At 36.6% G+C, this 23,997-nt stretch overlaps 1 protein-coding gene across 5 annotated transcripts in view; it reads left to right on the forward strand.

Annotated features, from left to right (window-relative positions):
* HIVEP1 (HIVEP zinc finger 1) overlaps positions 1 to 23,997 on the forward strand; it is a 140,195-nt gene that overhangs the window by 66,800 nt on the left and 49,398 nt on the right. For 4 of the 5 annotated variants that reach the window (XM_028107374.2, XM_028107377.2, XM_028107375.2 and 1 more), the window contains exon 3: positions 6,647 to 6,700. The exons of the other annotated variant lie outside the window; for it this stretch is intronic. In XM_028107374.2, the coding sequence (XP_027963175.2) occupies positions 6,647 to 6,700 (54 nt within the window). The remainder of the gene's footprint in view (positions 1 to 6,646; positions 6,701 to 23,997) is intronic. 5 annotated transcript variants of the gene reach the window in all.

Consider the following 23,997-nt stretch of genomic DNA (forward strand, 5'->3'; position numbering starts at 1 on the left):
CAGCCCTTGTGCCTCTTCCATGGACGTGTTTCAGGACTCTTCTGTGGCCGGGACAGCCACCCCTCCCCGTTCTGCATTCTGCCAAGCCCCCTGTGGCTAGGGTCACATCCTTACAGCATGTGCAAGAATTGCTAGTTTACCTCTGAAAGTTCCTGCATGTGGGATCGCTCAACTTTGTGTATCTTTACACCAGCACGTGGGAGCTAATATATTCCCATCTGAATGAACCCTGTGTATTAATGTTTTAGAAATGATCCCAGAAAACCTGGCGGTAATGAATGCTGCTCTGGGGGCGAGAGCACCATGCTGGGGGTACAGATCAGAGGTGGGACCGGGTTAGGTCCTCAGGGAAGTGATAACAAGATTAGTGGCCAATTTCTTTGTTTTAGGGTGTTCATTAGAATAATACTTGGTTAATATGGTGAAGTCTATGCTATTTCTATTTATTGTTGAGGATTTTTTATTTGTTGTTTTTTTGTTTCATTCTTACACTAACAACAGATGTGATTTAGGGACGCCTGGGTGGCTCCGTCGGTTAAGCGTTTCCCTTCAGCTCAGGTCATGATCCCGGGGTCCTGGGATCGAGCCCCATGTCGGGCTCCCTGCTCAGCGGGGAGTCTGCTTCCCTCTCCCTCTTCTTCTACCCCTGCTTGTGCTCTCTCTCTCTGTCAAATAAATGAATAAATAAAATCTTTAAAAAAACAAGATGTGATTTGATCAAGTACATTCTGTACGTTTTTTAAATTTCCTTTTTCCTCCTCCCTTGTCCTATTGCTGTTACAAATTAGAACAACATGCTTCCTAATATTGAAATACCTTTGCATACTTATTTTATACCCTACTTGGATGTGGCTTTCCAGACTTTGAATATACTTCTTTTTAAAAAAAATTTATTATTTTTATTTTTTAAGTAATCCCTATGCCCGATGTGGGGCTTGGAACTTATGACCCCAAGATCAAGAGCCACATGCTCTACCGACTGAGCCAGCCAGGCGCTCCTGTACTTCTTGACACAGATTGTTAAATCAGTATTCACACATGGGACTTGCCTGTGGTATTGATTTTTCTGCCCATTTGGTCACATTTTGATAACAGGGTCCTGTCAGCTTTATAAGATGACTTAGAACAGCTTTTGTGTTATCCTGTGCTCTGAAACAGTTTAGGAAATGCTTTACTCTTCATAATCAGAAGGAATTTGATCACAAAACCATCTACGCCTGGAACCTTTAAAAGTAATTCTAGGGGCAAGTGGTGGTTCAGTAGGTTTAGCATCTGACTCTTGATTTCAGCTCAGGTCACAATCTCAGGGTCGTGAGATCAAGCCCCGAGCCTCACATTGGGCTCCACCCTGAGCATGGAACCTGATTGGGATTCTCCCCCTCTCCCTACCTCCCCCGACTCCTCTCTAAATAAATAAATAAATAAATAAATAAATAAATAAATAAATAAATAAGGTAATTCTGTGTTATTCTCTGGTAACTTTCTTAATTTCATCCATGGTTATTACACCAGTGTAGTTTTCCTCTTCCTGGATCAGGTTGAGTAATTTTGCTTTCTGGAACTTTTTACTCATTAATCAGAATTTTCACATTCATTAGCACAGAGTTGAGTCTCTGATTTTTTTTTTCCTGTTTACCTCAGATAGTATTTTCCAATTTGAAATATTCTAGTCTGGATTATCATTTTCAGCATTATTGTACAGTGTCATCTTCCTGGAAGACAGAGGTCCAGAGGTACAAAGATGTGTGGCACATAAACGTAGGCTTACTTAGCTGATTTAGTAGTTAACACCGGGATAATTTTCATTTAAAAGAGCACATGTAAATGGTTATGGGTATTGGATGCGTTTTTAACATTACATCATTGTCATATATTTAGTCTTACTGAAATAGCTCAAGCAGCTAACAGTAAGAGTAAGGAGCTTGTGCTGATGGGTAATGAGAGGACGTAGGAGTTATGCTTATTTAGTAGTAAAAATAGTACAGTCACATATGGTGATCCTTTTTCAATCAGATGGTATCTCTTTCAGTAAATAGAGGTGCCTTTTACAGTTCATTAGGATCTACTTCATAAAATTTTACTCCTAGCCTTTCGGCTTTGTGCTGTTAGGGCTCAGTGGAGAGGGAGAGCCTGGGGTGTTAGAGCAGGGCTTATAGGTGCCGATCCGAAAAGCAGGAGAGAAGGACGAGCTCGTAAAATTAAGGTCGAAATCACTTGTCATTGATCAAATGGAGTAATAAATAGTTGATTCAAGTGTTTTCACCCATATGGCTTCCCACATGTTGAAATCATTTGTAATCTCAAAGAGGATAACATGCTGGGTTTTTAAGTGGAACCACCCAGTGCCAATTTTAAATCTGTGTTCAGGTATCCTCTCCTCTTTTCAGAATGCACCGATGCTTCCATGTCTCGGCAGGTTATTGTCAGCATTGATCCAAACAGCCAATCACGCAGGTCCATCTTAGTGTCCTTAAGACTAGCGATCATGAGCTGTGCCGCCACAGAGACACGGGGTTCCACATGCAAGGTTTGGTGGTGGCACAGCGAAGGCAGTGATAGGCTGTGAGTGAGGGTGTTAAGGGACGGTTTCCCGGAGGAGGAGAGATCCTGAAAGGTTGCCACCGGGAGAAGGGACCGGGTGGGGTCTGATGGAGCCTGCAGGAGGTGGGGCTGAAGCAGGAGAGGAAGCGGGAGGAGGGAGAGAGGGAGGCTGAGGACCTTGCTGGGCACACGGTGGAATTCAGACTTCATGTTTACCGGGAAACTGATATCCAAGTGATCATTGAAAGGGTGATCTGTGACCCCCTCCGGGAGAACCGTTCCGTTTTGTTTTGTTTTCCCATCTCTAGTCCCATCTCTTGTACCTGACGCAGGGTAGACATCCAGCACAATAAAAACACAGCTTTGGTTGAATCAGGCCCTAAGGATTCTGGGGGTTGGTGCCCAGAGCTGTGCTGTCTTGCATCCTGAGGCTCTCGAGGACTGGTGCGGAGGGAGAACCCCGCACTTCACCGCGGGGTGGACATGGCCAGAGAGCAGGAACTTAACCGTGAACCTGTATTTGAAGAGTGCTTTATGGTTATAAATGATTTGTTTTTAATCATTCAGTCTTCTTCCCAGAGCCCTAAAAGAAGGGTTGTTTCTTAAGGGCTCTGGGCCTTGGTTTTTGTTTTTGTTTTTGCTCAGTGGTTTCAGATTACATTTCACAAAGAAAGAGACTTTTTAAAATGATTTATAGATGATGGAAACAGTATTTTTGCATCATTTTCTTGTACAAACAAAAGTTTTTATTTTTTTTACAAACAAAAGTTTTTAAATATGTAAGCTGTTATACAAGATTGTTCATACCCTTTACCATTAACAAACGGTTTCTGTGCTTTATTGGAGAAGAAAATCTATAAAAAGTTGTAAATTTTTAATAGTTGCAGACCCAAAGTATGACTTACACAATTAGTAAGTACCCTCTCCCTTCTGGCCTGTTACTCTTTCAGCCACAGGCCCCGCTGGATCTTAAAAAAGATTATGGATCCATTCATGTTGCCTTTTCCAGGTGATAGGTTCTCCAAGTACATTTAGTAAAAATTGAATTAATTAGAATTCCATCTGAAATACAGTAGGAACTCATTACATAAGAATGCATTACTGACTTTAGATTTACCAACATGGTGTGGGCATATCTATTTTTATATTTAAACAACAGCAACAGAGAAACTATAGTTTATTTCTGAATGTGTAGTTCTCTGAGATTGTTACCTCAGATAACAGTGACACTGGGGAGGGGGTGACAGAGACGGCTCCGAATCTGAGGTCCTGTTCTGAACAACGGCCCCAGCCCCCCAAGGCAAGGCTTATAATAATGAGATCCTGTATTATTGCTGGGAAGTGTTAGCCTTGGTAAAGGGAAAAGGGTAAAAAAATAAAAGGTAAAAAAGATGTGTAGGGAGCTGCTGCTTATATCTGGTTCAGAATCCAGCAGTGGGTCGTAAAATCGATGTAGCTGGTTGGGCAAGGCTGCATTTTTCATTTTTAATAGGAAAAGATAGAGGATGGAGTGTGGGTAAATTTGTTTCTGAATTACGTATACACATAATAGTACACATGTGTAATTGATTGGAATGTAAAAATATATTTATTGCTCTGAGTCATAGTGAAAAAAATGATAAATATTGCTTTAAATACAGTAAATTGCCTTGTCTGAACCAATTAAGTACATACAATGTATGACCACTTTCTCTGTGATTTTGGAGTGTCTCTGAAACACCCTGTTTTACCAGGAGAATCATAGAGCATAGGTTAAATATAAACAGGACTTTTTTTTTCTAAAAATTGAAGCAGAAGCTTTGAAAATTGGCTCTTAGAAGCCCTCTACATGAAAATTATATTTACCTATTGAACTGGAGCCTTAGGTAAAAGCATTTAAGTAGATGCTTATCCCTAACATAGATGTCCTACATCTGCTGATTTATACACTGTTATTATGAAGAGAAAAAGGCAACTTAATTGAAAATTTAAGAACAAAGAGTAGTGTTTTGTGATCACATGTAAATTGAGATCATTTTTCTAAGAATTTGTTTGGTTAACGTGCAAACAGAAGGTAGCCAAACCTCCATATACTGAATAGCAACTGTTCGTTAAATATGTGTTAGGTCATGGGTTTTTGTTGCTTTGAGCCACAATTGATTCTATTAATAAACAGTTGTTTTATTATATAATGCCAAATTATGCATGCATAAACTCTTAAACACAGTGATTACTACTGTGAATATATAGAATATATACATACATATTATTTATGGTTCTTGAGTTTGGGTGAATTGCTGGCATAGAACTAACTGTTTTTTCCTTTTTATGTGTCTCGAGAGCTGTATATTTAAATTATATGATTTGTTTCTTTATATTTTTGAAGGTCTACAGTATAGTTAGTATATTTTATTTTTTAAAAAAAGTGGCCCTTGCCCTTTTGTTAGTTATGTTAACGTAGATTTCATCCTTGCATTTGGTATTTTTCTCTTTGAAGTAAAATTACTGCTGAGGCAGGATCCACTTTCTGCATTTAATAAGAGGTTTTTTTGTTTGTTTTTTGGGTTTGTTTTTTTTAGGACAGTTTCCAGTTTCACTTGTCATTTCATGAGAAGTGATTAAAATTTATAAATAAGAAAAATTTTATTATTTCTATGGGTTATCTCTACTCCTCATATGTCTCATTCTGGATCTGAGAATTAGCAAAGAAATAGGACATTGCTGTGGGGATGTATTTGTCAGGATAAAAACTTAAGTTATTTTTGACCAACGCTGTTTGTGTCTAATATCTCAGACTAGCTTGTCTCCTTTATTCTGCTCCTCCCACTCTGTCTTTATTTTGTAGGCTGCGTGGATCAATATGCAATTAAAAGAAGTTTGGTCAGTAAATTGGAGGTTCTCTGAGTTTCTGGCTTTCCCGGCAAGGTTGACAAGAGAAGCAGCCAGGTGGACCAGGGTTCAGAGGGCCTGTGGTGGGATCTGAGTCTTTTATTTGTTTGGAAAAGATGCATTTCTGAGGTTCATCAGTGGCCAGTGGTGGTGTAGGGGTAGCTTTGGAAACCATTTTAGGGACTGGAGGTGGATCCCCGAAGGCATAAATGCCTGAAGTACCAATATTTTGAAAGCTTTTAAATGGTACTTCCATGGACTAACTATAACATTACATAATTATTGGTTGTGTATTCATTTCCATACAAAATAGTTCCCTGGGAATTTTGTAGCTTCTGCCGTTATCACAAGCACTTAGACCCCTGTATTAAACTTGGAACTGGTTATTGTCATGATCATCAAATAAGTGCATTCTTACAAAATTTAAATTAATTGTTAGCCAAGGTAGAACACGTGCTTTTTTTACACGATCCTGTGGTGCTCAGAGCCTCAGATCTAAGAGCTGTCAGCTCAGGGCCCCCACTTGGCTCCCTCTCCTATCCGCTCCTGGGGCAGCCTCCCAGGGCCTTGTTAGGTATCACTTCTGGGTTACACCTGCTCCTTCAAAACTGGTTCCTGTGTAACAGTTCTGTGGTCATTACTTTGAACATAGGATCTCTTTAATGCAGTTCGCTACCCTCACACTTCGTAAATGACCATCCTGTTACCAGGGCTTGGCAAGACGGGTGGGTATTAATTAAAGCTCCTCTTCGGCTCCTCATTTCATTTATTTCCTGGTTCTTCCATGTTTGGCATAGGTCTCAGGCCGTCTGTGAACTTGGATTAGACTTGTTTCTAAGCTAGTGGGTGTTTGTTATATCTCTCTAATAAAATCCTTGTTGGGCATTTGTATGTCTTCATAAGGAAAGTTTTATTTTTAGGTAGTTTTAGGCACCTACACATTTTTTAACGATAGTTCAGTTCTGAAATGTGCTCATTATTTGCATTATGGAAACATTAATTAAGTGGAAGTGGTCCTTGTGACCAAGACATGATTGAAAGAAGAAATTCAATTTTAAAATGAGGAAATAAATCTGTCATTATTTTGACAGTTTACACATATTTATTTCACAAATAATTCATTCAATAAATATTTATTACTATGTATCAGTCACCATGTAATAGTAGTATGTTTGTTTTTCTGTATTCTTATTTGTGTGTGATGAATTGATTTGTAAAATTTCTTTATTTTTCTTAGACAAAATTGAAGAAGCACAAAAAGAACTTAATGGGGCAGAAGTGTCAAAAAAAGGTAAATTAAACTCAACCGCAATATAGACTGTATTCTTAACAGTGATTCCTATACAGCTACCTTATAATCACAGCCTTATAAATCTATCAATGTAAACGTATCACAAAATTAAAGATCACCTTAGACTAACTGATACCTGAAAGTATATGGGCTCTGCTTTATGAAATGCTTTAGCTATGTAGCATGTTCTGTAACTGTTTCCCATGTATTTATATATTGCTGGTAGGATTATGAAAGATTGTTGCCGGTCTTTTGAAAGTCCTGTTTATGAGACCGTCCCATAGGAAAAAAAGTACAAATATAAAGACTAATGATGACTGTTTACATATATGTGCCTATGTGTGTTCTTGTGGTGCAGTATTTTTTTTGTAATGACAAAAGCCTAAGACAAATAAAATAATATGAATGCTAGTCAGTGGGAAAATAGTTGAATAAATTGTAATACATTCATATTTTCAGATACATTATATACCTTTTTAAGAAGTATTATTTCGATTGATGGCGATGATTATTGCTGAGTGAGGAAAGTGAAATTGCACTGTAGCTTATAAAATATCTCAATTTCTTCAATCAAATGACAAAGGTATACCCATGAACACATACATATTTACACACATACTCGTACGTATGATTATACAGGTTTGGACAAAGTTTGCAAGGACTATGCACAAATATATAATGGTGGAAAAAGGGGCTGAGGAAGATTAACGTTTATTTATATGGCTTTGTGTTTTTTATTAGTTATAATGGTTAGTTATAATTTTGTATAAAAAATAAGTTTAAAGGCAAAAATTGATTGTTATCATAGAAAACACACTGGTTACTTTTCCAGGTAACTGGAAAAAATACATTCACTATAAACCAGCCAGTGCAGAGGGGAAAACAGTGTGAGGTGGATAGTGTTCTAACCCTATATGTTAATGAGAAAAATTGATTAAAAGGACATAATTAAATCTCCCTTTGTAGCATTTATATTTCATGATTTATTATTTCCTTGTCTTCCTTATATCTTCTTCTTCTTCTTCTTCTTCTTCTTCTTCTTTTTAATCTAGTTAGGTTCTTAGCTAGCTAGGTGTCTTTAGTAGAAATATTTCTGGCTATGCAGGTTCTCCATCCCTTGGGCCAACCTATGAACCTTCAAGATGGTTTGGGGTTGGTCTGAATAGTTAGGTTGTGATGTGCAGCAACCTTGAAGTGTCTCTCTTCTCCGTTTTCCTTTTCTCCCACCCCCTTCTTCCCTGCAATCTGGAAAGTCCATAACGAATAGGCACAGGTAATGACGTTCTTGCTAAAAAGTCTAGAAAGAGCAGAGAAGTTGCTGTAGCTGTGCTGTCCCTTCCAGTGGTTGACTGAAGATCCCTTCCCCCATCGCTGTAGACAGAAAGCATTTAAGACACGCAGGCTGTCAGAGATTTTTTACATCCAGTAATGGTTTAGAGCTGCTTCAAGTAGAAAAATAAATGTGTGCTTGTTTTCCTTTTCCTTCTTTCTCACTCCAGTGGCAGAGTTTTAAGAACAGTGAACTAAATGCCTGGTAGGAAGGAGGAAATGGAACAAAGGTTCTAGAAAAAGAAATTGGATAATGAGGTTCAGAATAATCTAGTGGGCTACATTTGGCAGGCTACATTTATTTAAGACCTAGGATGAATACCAAGTGAGCATTGTTCTGTGCAGTTCACTGCCTAGAATTACCACTTGGCTTTCATTTTTACGTACACATTCTGGGCAAATTAAAAATAAAACAGCTTTTCCCTCAAATATAATTAAGGAATAATATCAGTTTGTCTTTAACAATATGAGAGAAAATCTTTGAGTAATAAAAGTGTTAAGATTTCTCAGATCTTTGCTGAGCTGCCTATTTTATTTAAGGAAATTCACTTCTTCAAATAAGGTACTTTAAAAACTTGTTGTTTATTATTTTTATTAAGATGAGTCACCTAGGACAGATCACTTTTTCACTATTCTTTCAAGATGCTTTTGTTTTTTTCCCCCTGAAAGTTTGACATTTTCTTCTACATCTGGTTATTTTTCTACAATGCTCATGGTTCTAAGACTTTGCTTCCATAGAAGATAGTGTAGTCCTTAACTTATCTGTGGATCTTTCTCCCCTTTCCTTTATTTTTACAATTAGGACAAGTAACTAATTTATCTCCAGAAGCATCTACGTTAATGGCAGGCCCTTACAAAATTTTTTTTTAAAAATAAACCTTGCTCGTTGATAGATCTGTATTGTTTTCTAACATTTTAAGTAAGGATTAATCTGTTTAATATGGTGGCAAAGAAAGTGACTTGGCCCATCACACACCAATAAAATAAAGAAGGACACTAAATTATGTTAATGTATTTCTTTTATTCTTTCTGCATATGAATGAAAATTAGATGACTTTGATTTATTTTGATTTTAATCGGTTTGGGGATAAAGAGAACATGTAACATTCACATAATTCTCCATAATGTCATTATATTCTTCCTTACAGTGCTCTTTACTTGTTCTTAGCATCCATTGTATTTGACACTATTCCTAAAATTATTGCGCGGGATTTAAATAAAATAAATAGTGAATGTCACAGATGTGAGAATGGAGTATGTTATAAAATAAGCTTGGGAGAAATAAATAGATCAGTTTCTCAGGAGAGCTTTCATGTGCTTTCTTTGTCTAAGTTTTAATTTTAATAGTTTAAAACTTTTATCATACAATATTTGATACCTATAAATTAATAGATATGACATATTACATAGCATAGAAATAACATTGTGCTCTTTGATTCCACTACCCAGTGTAAGTAAGAACTGGTGCATTGTTAATACTGTTGCATCATCAACCTGCATGCTAGGCTCTGTTTCATCCCACTGTCTGCTCTGTTGAGGTATTTACCTCTTCAACTTTGTGTTCATTGTGTTAATGCTTCATGAAAATAATTACACTTTTTAGTTTTGCCTGTGTTTGAGCTTTAAAAATAAAATTATATTGTATAATTTTAACACCTTTTTCACTCAACATTGTTTTTAAAAGGTATACATGTTGCATGTAGCTATTTCTTTTTATTGCTGTAATATTTTATTCTATGAAACAATATGTGCCTCCATTCTCTTGTTGATGGATTTGAGTTATTTCTACCTTTTTGCTGTCACAAACAGTGCGACTGTGAATATTCTCCTATCCTAGTGCACATCTGTGAGTTTTCCAGGGCGTATAATAGGGAGTATAATAGTGTCTAAGAATTCATTTTGTGCTTGGAGTGTCAACCCTTTTATTTTTTCTAGTTGGGTAAAAAATAGTATTTTGTCCTGCTCTCGATTTATTTTTCCCTAATTAGTAGTAACATTAAACATGTCTTCATTTGTATTCCACCTTCTTGAAATGCTTATTAGTATCTCTTATGCATTTTGAAAATCTTTATTTTTTTCTTAATATATCTTGGATAACGGTCCTTTATTCATGTTATGTGCTTTAGTTTTGGGCTTAATTTTTTACTTTATTTAAAGTGCCTTTTAGTAAACAGAAGCTCTTGATTTTAATATTACCAAACTATTAGGCTTTTTCTTTTATGATTAGTATTTTTTTGTTTTGGGGATTTTTAAACTTACTTGTTTGTCTTATATTCTTCCCTACCACAAAGTCACACATATTTTTTTCTCTATTTTCTTCTTAAAAAAGCCTTTCACATTCAGATAAAAAAAATCCATCTGGAGTTGATTTTTTAAAAAAATACAGTATCAGGGTTTCAGTTTTGTGGGGGTTCTTTTTGTTTTGTTTTTTGGTTTTTTGGTTTTTTTGTCCCTGAACATGTATTTTTTTAATTTTTATTTATTTTATTTGAGAGAGATAGTGACAGAGATAGTGAGAGAGATCACAAGTGGGGAGGAGAGGGAGAAGCAGGCTCCCGCTGAGCAGGGAGCCTGACGTGGGGCTTGATCCCAGGACCCTGGCATCATGACCTGATCCGAAGGCAGATGCTTAACCGACTGAGCCACCCAGGTGCCCGGTCCCTGAACGTGTATTGAGTGGATTTCCCTTTACTCTCTGTTTCATACCAATTTTCCTTATATGTATGGGTTTGTTTCTTGGTTCTCTGTTCTGTTCTGTTTATGTATCCGTGGGTTAATAATCACAGTGTATTAATTACTTCACTTTATGTTTTAATATACAGTATAGTAGGGCAAATTCCTGAAGTATTTTGACTATGTCTAGTTTTTTGCTCATCCATTTAAAATTTTAGAATCAGCCTTTAAGAGAATATGTTGGGACCTTCTTTGGGATTACGTTGAATTGGGGGCAAACTGACTGTTGTCACAATTTTCAGGCTTGCTATCTATAAAAATAGCATATTTTTGATACATGTGTTTTCTTTAATGTCTTAGAATTTTTTCCATGTAGGTCTTGTATTTATTTTATTGAATTTTTGTTGGAACTTTTTTTTTGCTGACTTCATTGATTGTATGTATATATATGTGCAATTGTTTTCTAATTCTTGTTGACAAATAGAAATGCGATGTATTTTTTTGTATATTCATCTTGTATCCAGCCACTTGGCTGAATCATTCATTCTGAAAATTTGTCTGCAGATGCTTTAGATTTTCTCGTAAACAGTCATATCAGCTGGAAGTAATGAAAGTTTTGTTTCTTTCTTTTTTAAATCATTGTTCTTTTATTTATTTTCTTGTTTTACCCCGTTGGCTCAGTAAAATATCAAAAGAATGGTAGTGTTGGCATCCTTGACTTGTTCTTGATTTTAAAGGGAATGCTTCTAATATTTCACCATTAAAATGTTTGAAGTCTTTATTTGGGAGGCTGGGGTCAGTTTTTTGGTTTTTTTTTTTTTTTTTAGTAGCTTAAGGAGGTTATATTTTTGATTTATTGAGATTTTTAAAAGAATCATAAGTGGTTTTTTTTTTAATCAAATGCTTTTTCTTCATATGTAGAGCTGATCTTCTGGTCTTCCTCCTTTCCTTCTAGTGTTTAAACTTCACTTGCATTCGAGTCCCACATCAGGCTCCCTGCACAGCAGGAAGCCTGCTTCTCTCTCTCTCCCACTTCCCCTGCTTGTGTTCCTGCTCTCGCTGTCTCTCTCTGTCAAATAAATAAATAAAATCTAAAAAAATAAATAAATAAAATAAACTTCACTTGCATTCTTGTAATAAAACCAGTTTAGTCTTGATGTTTGTCTTTTTAAACACACTGCTAGATTTAATTTGTTAATATTTGTTGAAGAATTCTGTATCCATGTTCAAGAGATAATGGTTTTATTTTCTTATAAGTTTCCTTGCCTGATCTGTCTCAGAATTATACTAGCTTAACAGAGGAGATATGAGAACTGTTCTCTTGATTCCCATGGATGTGATTAATATTGGAATGATAGCTTTATAGGAAGGTCTTACTATATATTTTGACCTTCAAGAGGGATTGAGGGTAGATTTTTAAGTATCAAATCAGTGTATATAATAACAGGGTTCTACTCAAGCTTTCTTTTTTTTTAATCAGATAGTAAGTTACATATTTGCTACAGTGTATACATTCTGTCAGGTATTCACATTTATTGGCAAAAAGTCATTGGTGGTATTCTGTGAGTCTCTTTCATTGCTACTGGATTTTTTCATTGTTAATTTTGTTCATTTGTGCTTTTTCTCTCTTTCTTGATTAGTCTTTCCAGAGGCTTATCTGTTTCACTTCCTTATTGTTATGCCAACTTCTGATTTTCTTCATATTGTATTATCCTTTTAATTTCATTAAGTTTTGCTTTTTATTATATTCTTTCCTCTTTTTCTTTGGGTTTATTCCGTTATCACATTTCTTAAAGTTGGAATTTGGGTTAACTTATTTTAAGCCTTTATTCTTTCCTATTCCAGTCACTGAGCTATTTTATTACTTTCTGTGTATTGCTTTATTACATTGTACATAATGTCATATTTGTTGTTTTCACTAATTTCTATGCCAGTTTCTTCTTTGACTGTCTTGACAGAATTTTTTTTCCCCCACATTGTTGGGGATTTTATGTTTTTGTTAGTGATTTCTCACTTATTTGCATTGTTACATTAACTGTTTTTTTTTTAATTTTTTTATCGTTAGGTTAATCACCATACATTACATCATTAGTTTTGGATGTAGTGTTCCATGATTCATTGTTTGTGCATAACACCCAGTGCTCCACGCAGAACGTGCCCTCTTTAATACCCATCACCAGGCTAACCCATCCCCCCACCCCCCTCCCCTCTAGAACCCTCAGTTTGTTTTTCAGAGTCCATCGTCTCTCATGGTTGGTCTCCCCCTCCAATTCCCCCCCTTCATTCTTCCCCTCCTGCTATCTTCTTCTTCTTTTTTTTTTTTCTTAACATATATTGCATTATTTGTTTCAGAGGTACAGATCTGTGATTCAACAGTCTTGCACAATTCACAGTGCTCACCATAGCACATACCCTCCCAATGTCTATCACCCAGCCACCCCATCCCTCCCACCCACCCACCACTCCAGCAACCCTCAGTTTGTTTCCTGAGATTAAGAATTCCTCATATCAGTGAGGTCATATGATACATGTCTTTCTCTGATTGACTTATTTCATTCAGGATAACACCCTCCAGTTCCATCCACGTTGTTGCAAATGGCAAGCTCTCATTCCTTTTGATGGCTGCATAATATTCCATTGTATATATATACCACATCTTCTTTATCCATTCATCTGTCGATGGACATCTTGGCTCTTTCCACAGTTTGGCTATTGTGGACATTGCTGCTATAAACATTGGGGTGCACATACACCTTCAGATCCCTACATTTGTATCTTTGGGGTAAATACCCAGTTAGCTGTTTTTTTTTAAACTAGTTTGTATTTCTAAAAACAATATCGCTCTGTTTCTGAACACTGTGTAATCAAAAATTTCAGGGAATGTCCTACAAAAATGCTCCTAGATTTTATGCTAGAAATTCAGAATTCAGCACTTTCTAAATTTACCGTGTTACAGAGATTAAATAGCTGAAGTTGAAAGATGTCAAAGAACAGTACCCCCAGAGAGTGCAAGCAGAAAGTGGCATGAGGAGGTTTCAAGTCCTTGGCTTGGACTGTGCTGTTCTAACATTGTCCTGCATTATAACTGGGTGATTGCTGTGGTCCAGTGGTAGTTGAATCTGTGATAGTCCTGTTCTAAATTACCCTTTGAGTGATGAGATTATGATAGCAGTCACCTCCTTTAAAAACACTGTGATAACTCAGGAAAAATAGGATTCAGCCAGTTGGGTCTAGAAAAAGGTGGAGATTGTAGGTCAGCTTGCATTGGAATGTTTCACAGTAATTCACAGCAAAATCCTGAAATCGCCCCCGTAATGCCAGTACTTTCTTTCAGCGTGGTGGTATCACTCTGACTTTTTAAACTCCAGCCCCCAGAAAGTTGATTTATGTAAACAATAATTTCTGTTAATCATCCATTTTTCCTTGTATACGAGAGTAATGAGGTCCTAAGACACATGTCTGTGTAGGTTATGTGGCTTAAGAAACATGGTGAGGAATCTGCTTTGCTGAAATAGCTAGTGGTTTTAGACTTGCTCCGAGGAGGCACTTGACAAGTAGGATTTTTGTTAACATAGGCATAATATATGCCCGGGAATTACCCTCCCGTTATCTAGGGAAGCTGGAGGGAAGTTAGGTTTCTGTGTAAAACTAGCCTGCATAATTCTGAAGTGAGAGTGACAGACTAATGAGCAAAAAACTAGATTGTGGAACTCTAATTAGTGTGTAAATAAGAAACCTAGAGTTTGCTCACCTACTTTACTAAATGTCTTTTTTTTTTAAGCTTGCCAGGAGGACAATAGGAGTAAAGTTTGCCAGGAGGACAAAAAATACTCCCATGTTTTTTCTGTTTTAAATACCACACATGCTATTTTTAAAAATGAAGGCTGATTTGTGATACTATTTTATGTTAATAAGATTATGCTTGAATGCTAGACACTCTCTTCCTTAAAAATTCTACTAAGTATACTTAATAGAAGGGTTTGTTCTTAGATTAGGGGCGATGAAGTTCTTCCTGAGTAAGATTAAAATTGAAGTGGCATTTTGGAAAATTTGGGCTGATTTTAGTAAATTAAAGTAACAATATTAATGCAATCTAAGGGAAGATTAAAATATTTTAAAAATAGTCTGGGAGCAAGTTTGTGCACTAGAACAAAACTTAGCATCGGGACGCCTGGGTGGCTCAGTTGGTTAAGTGTCTGCCTTCGGCTCAGGTCATGATCCCAGTGCCCTGGGATCGAGTCCCACATCAGGCTCCTTGCTCAGCAGGGAGCCTGCAGCTCCCCCTGCTTGTACCCTTGCTCACTCTCTCTCCCTCTCTCTCTCCCCCACTCTCTCTCGCCCACGCTCTCTCTCTCTAACAAATAAAATCTCAAAAAAAAAAAAAAAAAAACTTAGCATCATCAAAATGCAATAAACCTAGAAGGGCATTAACAATTTACAAAATGAAAGTTCCCTGCCAGAGGAGAGGCTAGTGTACTCTTTCATTGAGATGTCTGAACTTCAGAGTATTTTAAAGGAATGAAGTTTTATTACTTTAGTGTATAGTAATACTAACTAGTTACGTATGTACTCTTGACAAGTTGTGGTCCTTAGGTTTATAAATTAATTGCTGGGAAATAATGTATTTAGATAAGCATGTTAATGGATGTTTATTTTAAATAAAAACATCTATAAATTCTGCTTTTTTCTTAATAAATGCCCTAAAAAACTCATGTTTTTCTTGTAAGGTTGTTCGTTCATTCTTTTATTCAATAAATTTGTATTATGTGTCAGCCATTCTTTGTAGCCCTGGGAAATAGGTAGGAAAGAAAAAGTCTAACCTGTAAAAGGATAACTTCTAACTTTAGTGCTCTTGCCAAATTATTGTGAAATCTGAATGGATAGAATCAAAATTCATGAGGTTTTCGGTAGACTGGCAGCAGTGCCTAACAAATTTCCCTTGGGAAAAGAGCAACAGATTTTCTGGGGTTTTTTTTAGGGGAAAAAGTCATCTTTTAATAATTTATTTCTTCGAATTTTAGATTTAAACATTAAGGTTTCATGAAGTATTCTCTGAGTATAATGGAGGATGCTAATTTGAATTATAGGAAGATTAGTATTTTATTTATTCAATATGTGTGACTTAAGGGTATCATGTCAATCCTGTCAATATTTTGAGATTTAAAAATACCAAATCCTAAGAGATGATTGCCTTTCAGATAGACTGCTAGCCATATAGAAGATGATTTGCACAATGATAAATAACATAAAGCATTTTTTAGTACATTAGTGTAAAATAAATGTCTTTAAATATTCTGTACTCATGGTGTTTAAATGCAAAAAAAAAAAAAAAAAAACTAGGGGCGCCTGGGTGGCGCAGTCGGTTAGGTAACCAACTCTTGGTTTCTGCTCAGGTTGTGATCTCAGCGTCATGAGATCAAGGCTGCGTCAAGCTGCTGATCAGGCTCTGTGCTCAGCGTGGACTCTGCTTGGGATTCTCTCCCTCTCTCCCTCTGCCCCTCCTGCACTGTCTCTCTCTCTCAAATAAATAAATAAACCTTTTTTTAAAAAAAATGCAGAAAAACTAACACTTTGTTTCCCATGAAATGCAAGAGGCAAAATCCTTAATATTTTACTGTTAGAAAATTCTGTTGCTGATTACTGTCTGTTGAGGAATCATTTATTAAATCTGAGACTTAAGTAGTTAACAAGATTTTCATTTTATAGGATTCATAGGATATCACAGGCTTGCATTCTTTTGCACTTTTATTGCGTATTCCATTGACTTCAAGATGCTGTTGATTGTGAGATGCACAATGATTTCATGAACCATTTAGAAAGGGAAAGTCACTGCCCATTAAATCATGACACAGTGCTCTTATAATTGACTAGAGGATGAATCCTGATTTCAGGGAGATTAAAACAAACACGTTTGTTTGAGAGTCTACAGAATATGTACTTACGTCTAGTGCTTCATTTTGTGGTAAGAGAGGTGAAGTGGTTCAGATGGTGATGTGTGGATTTGAGCTGCTTTGAGGACAGCGTCCCTAAGAACTGTGAAAAACAAAGGAATGGATCTTTTTCTGTTGGTTCACTTGGGAATTCATCAAAGAATGATAAGAGGACAAAAACAGGTTATGTTCAGCTTACTGTCTTTGCTTCTTGGGTAACTGACCTCATACATACACCTCCGTATTTTCTATGTAAATAATGTTTCAGGGTGACTTAAAAGGATAGTGTGTGTTATTCTTGATTTAGTTAGGCATTTCACCACTTGGCTGCTGTGATCTATGTGTGGGGCAAAAGGAACAAAACGGTAGTGAGCTCAGGTATCTCTTGCCTACAGAGACTTGTTCTTCTCTCTTTCCACAGATGAGAGAAGGCACTAGACGTGTGGCATGAAAGTGAGGCATATAATTCCAGGGAAGGAAGAATGGAAAATAAAAGTGAGGGGAGGCAGAATCAATTGAAAATGGATTAAACAACTGGGAGAAACTCTGGAAGATAAATTTAAAAATTAAAATACGAACAGTTTTGGAAATCACAAAGTATCATTTCACCCAGATATGATATTCTTTTGTCAGTTTCATGCTTCAGAGTGTGTTTTATTGGGCTGGGCTGCATCTGAGAAGAATTTCAAATTTTGAAGGATAATAACTTAGAGTTTTGTCCTGAGCACCAAGCAAAGAATGAACTCTTTCCTTCAAGAAAAGATTTGGAAGCCACAAATGAGATTCTGTGGATGAGTGAGGGAAAGTATGAAGAGGGCTGAAAAATGTTGGACTGAGAACGAATGTAGGTTGTGAAGTCTGCACAGAGGCTGATGTTGAAGTGGGGAAGCAGATTCGAGCAGAGTGCAGAACAGGTTGTGTGGGGAGTGCAGCACACTCCCTGCACAGGAGCAGGGAAGGGGGGTGTTGCTATGGGTGTGTTGATTTCTGCGGGCCTATCACCTATTAGAAACTGTTTAACAAAACCCCTTCATGGCTTTCTGTGGCTCTTGGCATGAAGACTGCTCCAAAACATGGCGCCCGTGAGACCTCATCTCACTATGCTCCGCCCCTCGTCTGCTCACCCAGCCTCACCAGTCAGTCTCCTGTGATTCCTCCAGTTCAGTTTTGCCCACTGTCTCCCCCCATCCCCCACACTTGGCTCCAGTTCCTAGTGCATACAGTAGGCATTTGGCAAATATTTGCTGAATAAATGAAGATGGGTGGGTAGGTGAGTGAGAGAGAAGAATGGCTTCCTTCACATTACAGGCAGGACTTTTAGACAACATGTACTATTAATTTCTTCTATTTTTTTTTTGAGTGTGGCTGCGTAGGTATTTTTTATTTCTCCTGCTATAACCTCGATAGTATATCTGAAATAAATGTTTTATTATATTAAATTACCTGTATAATTTAATTGTATATATCTGCAGTGATACACAGAACTCATTTATGTATATCTCCCTAACAAAAACAAAAGCTTTCCTCTAACCCCAAGTGACTATGGACAGCTACTGCAAATGAATCCTTTCTCGTGACTTTATCTAAACAGTATGACTAAACCCATTCTTTGTATACTTTGGTGATATAATTACACATTAGTTAACCTGGTGGGAGGTTATGATGTTCTGAATGAAAACTTGAGGATTTCGGACTTCTGAAAGTTCAACACTACAACCTCAAGAGCCTTTGTGGTAGAAATGGTTATCAAATAGATTTTATACTTTCTTGTCTCAGTGATAGCATTAGCCTCAATTTAAACTTTTTTTCTTTTATCTTGTTTAAGCTCAGGGTCAGTCACGTGCTGGTCCCTGGGGGAAAGGAGGGAACAGTTGACGGCGTTTGCAGTTTGGTGAAAATACTCCTACCATGGCCGATTCCAAGCTACCAATGGTTGTGTAGCTTACAAAATTCTTAACTATTTAATAGGACGGTTTTAAGCACATATTCCTCAGAGAAATTATCATCTTGCTGTATTTTTCTTGTGGATTCAACTATAGGAAGAGTAAGACCTAGAGCGACATGGGCCCCAGTCCCTAGTGTAGAATTTTCTTAGAAAAATCGCCAGGATTTTTGGAATCTTTCTTATGAAAGGGAACCAGAAGTATACCAACCTGAATGACCTTCAAGGCTGGGAAATCTGACTGTCTTGTAAACTTATTGAGTGGAAGGCTGAATCAGCCTTCTACCAGGTGACCTTCTTAAACCTGCAAAAGTACATCCAGATATTTGGTTTTATTTTCAGTGTCAGCTCTTTTGTTAAGCAACACTGAGATTTTTATCTTACGCTTCTCCAGCTCACACTTTTTGCACAGGCCATATCATTACACATTAGAACAACTTATAAAAATAGAAAATATACTTATTTCATCACGTCTCATCTCAGTTGTTACTTTTCTACCTTCTTCGATAACCTAGCTAGAGAGGATGAGTTTCTCTGAGGTGGTCTTTAGAAGTAAGGAAAAGTACTTATCAAAATCATAAATAAGGTTACTATAACAAATCTGTAACTATATACTCGGTTTCCTTTTTTAGTGGCATCTTGAAGGACATAAGTTATGTAAAGTAATAATTAGAGCAGTATTTTGTTGGAGTGGAATATTTGTGAATGTGATGTTGTATAACAATAATATGACAAAAAGGGGGAAAGAGAATAGAGCTATAGAGGCAAAACATTTTCATACGGTACTGGAATTGGTATAAATCTGAAGTAGATGCTGATAAGTTAGAATGTAAGGTAAGCCCGAGAGCACTACAAAGAAAATAACTCAAAAAAAGTAGTGAAAAAAATCATTGAAGAAATTAAAATGTTATGCTAGGAAGTATTCACTTAATATAGAAGAAAGGAGAAGTGGAGGAACAAGAAAGATATAAGCTATATAGAAAACAATGCAAAATGGCAGATATGAACCCGGCAATGGCAATAATAACATTACATGGGAATTGATTAAATAATCCCATCAAAAGGCAGAGATGGTTGACTGGTTAAAAAAACAAGATCCAACTATATGCTGCCTACACTGAGATACACTAGATTCAAAGACGCAACTAGATTGAAAATAAAAGGCTAGGAAAAGAATATGTAAACAACCAACATAAAGCCAAGTAGTTGTATTAATATTAGACAAAGAGACTTAAAATATAAATAGGGGTGGGGCACCTGGGTGGCTCAGTTAAGCATCCGACTCATGATTTCCGCTCAGGTCATGATCTCAGGGTTGTGAGATCAAGCCCTGCACTGAGCTCCACACTCAGCAGGGAGTCTGCTTGAGATTCTTGCTCCTCTCCCTCTGCCCCTTCCCCCCTCCAAATAAATAAATAAATCTTTAAAATAAATACAGGTGTGTGTGTGTGTGTGTGTGTGTATAAACAGGTATTTTCTAAAGATAAAAGAGTGAATTCGTCAGGAAGACATAACAAGTTAAAAACACATATCTACCTAACAACAGCACCCCAAAACACATGAAGCAAAACTGACAGAAATGAAGGATCAAATAGACAATTCGTCAGTGTGGTTGGAGACCTCAGTACCTCACTTTCCATAATGACGGGACAGCTAGGCAGAAGGTCAGCAAGTCAATAGAAGACTTGAACAGCCCAATTAACCTGTTGGACCTAACAGACATCTATATAATATCCCACCCTACAAGAGTAGAAGACACATGTTCTCCACTGTGCATATAAGATTCTCCAAGATAGGCCATAACTGAGGCCATGAAACAATTTATCAGTAAATTTAAGAGGACTGAAATAATACCAAATCTGTCTTCAAGCTGACCATAATATAATGAAATCAGTGACCAAAAAAGTATACACACCTGAAAAGTTCTTCTGATCCTACATAATCCCCCAGAGGAGAAATGGCAGTCAGCAAAGCAGAACTTTTATGTCCAGATGATTTAGAGACTTTCAAAACAAGTATACTATGAACATTGCCATGAAATTGATAAAAGGATTCTATGTTAGATTATCTATGGATGAGGAAGCTAAAAAACGTACAGACCACTGGAAATGCTTTCTTTTGAAACAAAAATGTAGCTTGCTATAACAAATTTTTAAGGATTACATTTCTTCCAAAAGAACAAAAAGATGTTCAAAATCATCTCCTTAAGTAATTAAGCAAGCAAAGGATTATACAGAGAAATGTATTTAGAACAACAGTCTCGTTGTCTTCCTTTTGAATAAGACAGAGCATTTTAGCAGCTGAAACTTTTTGCAGAAAAATAAACTTGTCACCCAGTGTCATTACCTTGTCATTTCTTAAGGACATATTTCTAAAAGAGATTAAGTATTATTTTATTTTTTATGTTAATTTAATACTCTATTCTGATAGTGTTCAGTCTATTTAAAAAACAGTTTTTATTTTATATTCTAATAACAGAATGTTAGAATAATGTTGGCTCTTTTATAAACTTATTACAAGACATCAATTAAAATATGTGTTTATGATGTTTTTATTAGAAGTGTATTAAAAATTTGGTTTCACTGGAGCTAAAATAGAATACTGGAGTTAATTCCAGCTACTCAGTATTATAGAAAATAAATGTTGTAATACTGGTTGAGCCATTTTGTTCTAGTAATATAATTGCAATCCATGATGAAATAATATAATAATAATAGGATGTTTTTGGTATAATAATATCATCATCATTACCATCAACAGTAGCAATGGTGGTATTAGAACGGAAGTCGAGGTTTCAAGCATCACACTGTGCTTCCTACATGCGTTACCCCCTCGCAGCCCTGTGCAGTGCCATTATCTACACAGTAACTGTACATGTCTAAGGTCACAGAGCTGGTGATTGATAGAGCCAGGACTTAAAGCCAGGCTTCCCTCTGTTAACTGAGTGGACGGAGTGGGAGAGTATGAAGAGTCTAGGACAGTTTGTGATTTTAAACAGGTGCACGAATGTCCATGCCCTGCATGCTGAGATTGGCCTAAAATATTAATTATGTTGATCTGACAGGACTATATTGATTGTATTGGGTAGCTTTCCTTATATTTAATCATCTGGAAAGGTTACCTGGAAGTTTGAGTGTGTGGAAGGAGAGGACCATATTCATATTCAGGTCTTACATTCTTCCTCAGTTAGAGGTCTGTTCAAGTTTTCACCTTCTTGGATCAACTTGATTTATAACTTGTTACATTCTATATGTTATTCAAGTTTCCAGATATCATCAGATGGAATATAATATTCTCTTCTTATAATTTTGAATGCTTTTTCTGTTTTTTTATCATACCCTTTTTCAGTATCTAAGAGCTTTATTATTGATTACACTGATTTTTGTATTTAATTGAATTTTTCAAAGGTAAGTATTACTTATTCTACTTTAAAAAAATTTTTAGGGGCCTCTGGTTGCCTCAGTCGGTTCAGCATCTGCCTTCGGTTCAGCATCTGCCTTCGGCTCAGATCATGATCCCAGGGTCCTGGGATCGAGCCCCGCATCGGGCTCCCTGCTCAGCGGAGAGCCTGTTTCTCCCTCTCCTTCTGCTGCTCCCCCTGCTTGTATGCACACTCGCTCGCTCTCTATGTCAAATAAATAAATAAAATAAAAAAATAAATTAAAAATAATTTTTTTAAATTTGATTTATGTCTAACTTTGTTTTTTTTCTATATTCCTACCATCTTAATTATTTCTCCAAAATCATGTATTAACTGCTTAGCAAATTATCTCTTTATGTATAAAAATGTCCTACAGCATTCATTTGCCGTTGAGTGGTTAATTACACAAATATTTGAGTACCTATTTTGCCCATATCTGCTAGATTTTGATCTATGTTACTTTCAGATACCTTTAAATAAGCAATTATCTGTTAGGCTCTTAATTTGTTAGTTGAACTGGTTTGGGGTTGAGTATTTTATTACATATTTATGAGAATATATTTGTGCATGATGAATTTAAAAATGTGGAACTTTAGGTGACAGTAAGGGTCTCCTGTGCCGTCTTTACACTCCAGTCCCATAGTGTTTTTTTATTCCAATATAATTAACATGCAGTGTTATATTAGTTTCAGTGTATAATATAGTGATTCCACAATTGTATACCTGACTCAGTGCTCATCACGGTAAGTGTCCTTTTAATCCCCATTCACCTATTTCACCCTCCCATGTTTTTAAATTAGTTTTGAAACTTTATGTATGAAGGTTTTCTTTTAACCAAGATTTATAAGTTAGTATGTCTGTATTTTATGACATTTTCTTTGTGTGTTAAAACCTATGTGTTTCTCTTTCCTGACTTTTTGCTACGTCATAGCCTGCTAATGAATTCGACCCTCCCCCATAATTCTATTTCTATGTCTTTTGAAGAGTTTTTAATGTATGTTGTTGCCTCTCTGTAATATTATAAAAGTTTAGTAATGTTGTCTCTTGCATTGTTTAAACCTTTAGTCCGATGATTCGGGGTCTTAGTTGGGATGCGATTCCACTTAGCATTCTATTCTTTCTTTTCTTGTCAGGGCTGAGGTTACTGTTCAGGAATGCTGCTGGCCTCTGATTGTTTTCCAGTGTATTCTTCCATTAGGAATATTAAGACCTTTGAACCCACTTTGATTGGTAGAACTCCACTCACATTGCACTGAATGCTCCAACAGCTGCCCTGGTCTTCTGCTCGAGGTGGCCCTTAACGAGGCTCGGTGATACTCTCAGAACTTGCTTTTGTGCCCCTGCTGACTCCAGACTTCTCGAACTTCCCACCATGGGGCTTGTTCTTCCTCACAGGGGCTAGCCCACTTCCCCTGCTTTGGATTCACATGCTCTCATTATCGTGTATTCGGATTCCGTATGCTTTCTTATTTTTCAACACAGTTGCTGCTCATTTTGCTTTAGCCACATATTAATCGCACTTTTCCCTCTTTGTCTTACATCTCCAGTTTCCCATCCAGGATAATTTTATTTTACTTCAAGAATAGTCTTTAGTTTTCCATTAGTGCAGGTCTGTTGTGACAAATTACTTCAACTATCATTTATTAAAAAATGTCTCTTTCGTTTTCATTCTTGGAAAAATTCTTTTGCTTAGTATAAAACTAGAGTCTTCTAGCTTGGCAGCTTATCTCCTCGAGCACATGGCTGCTGTTGAAATTGTCACTTGTGAGTCTAATTATTGCTCATTGGAAGGTTGATCTGTCTTCATTTTAATGTATTTTCCCAAGACTTTTAAGATTTTGGGCCTCGTCTCTGCCTTACAGTTTCACAGAGAGGTGAATAGGTGTGATTTCTCTGTATTTATCTTGTTTTTGTTCCATGGCAGTCTTGAATTTGTAGAGTCCTGGGTTTCATTCAGGAGGGCCCAATTACTTATGTCCTCACCTTCCGAGATTCCAGTTCC

This window comes from Eumetopias jubatus, unplaced genomic scaffold (assembly GCF_037043125.1).
Source record: "Eumetopias jubatus isolate StellerSeaLion01/CBP00866 unplaced genomic scaffold, mEumJub1_p1.0 scaffold_6, whole genome shotgun sequence".
NCBI lineage: Eukaryota > Metazoa > Chordata > Mammalia > Carnivora > Otariidae > Eumetopias > Eumetopias jubatus.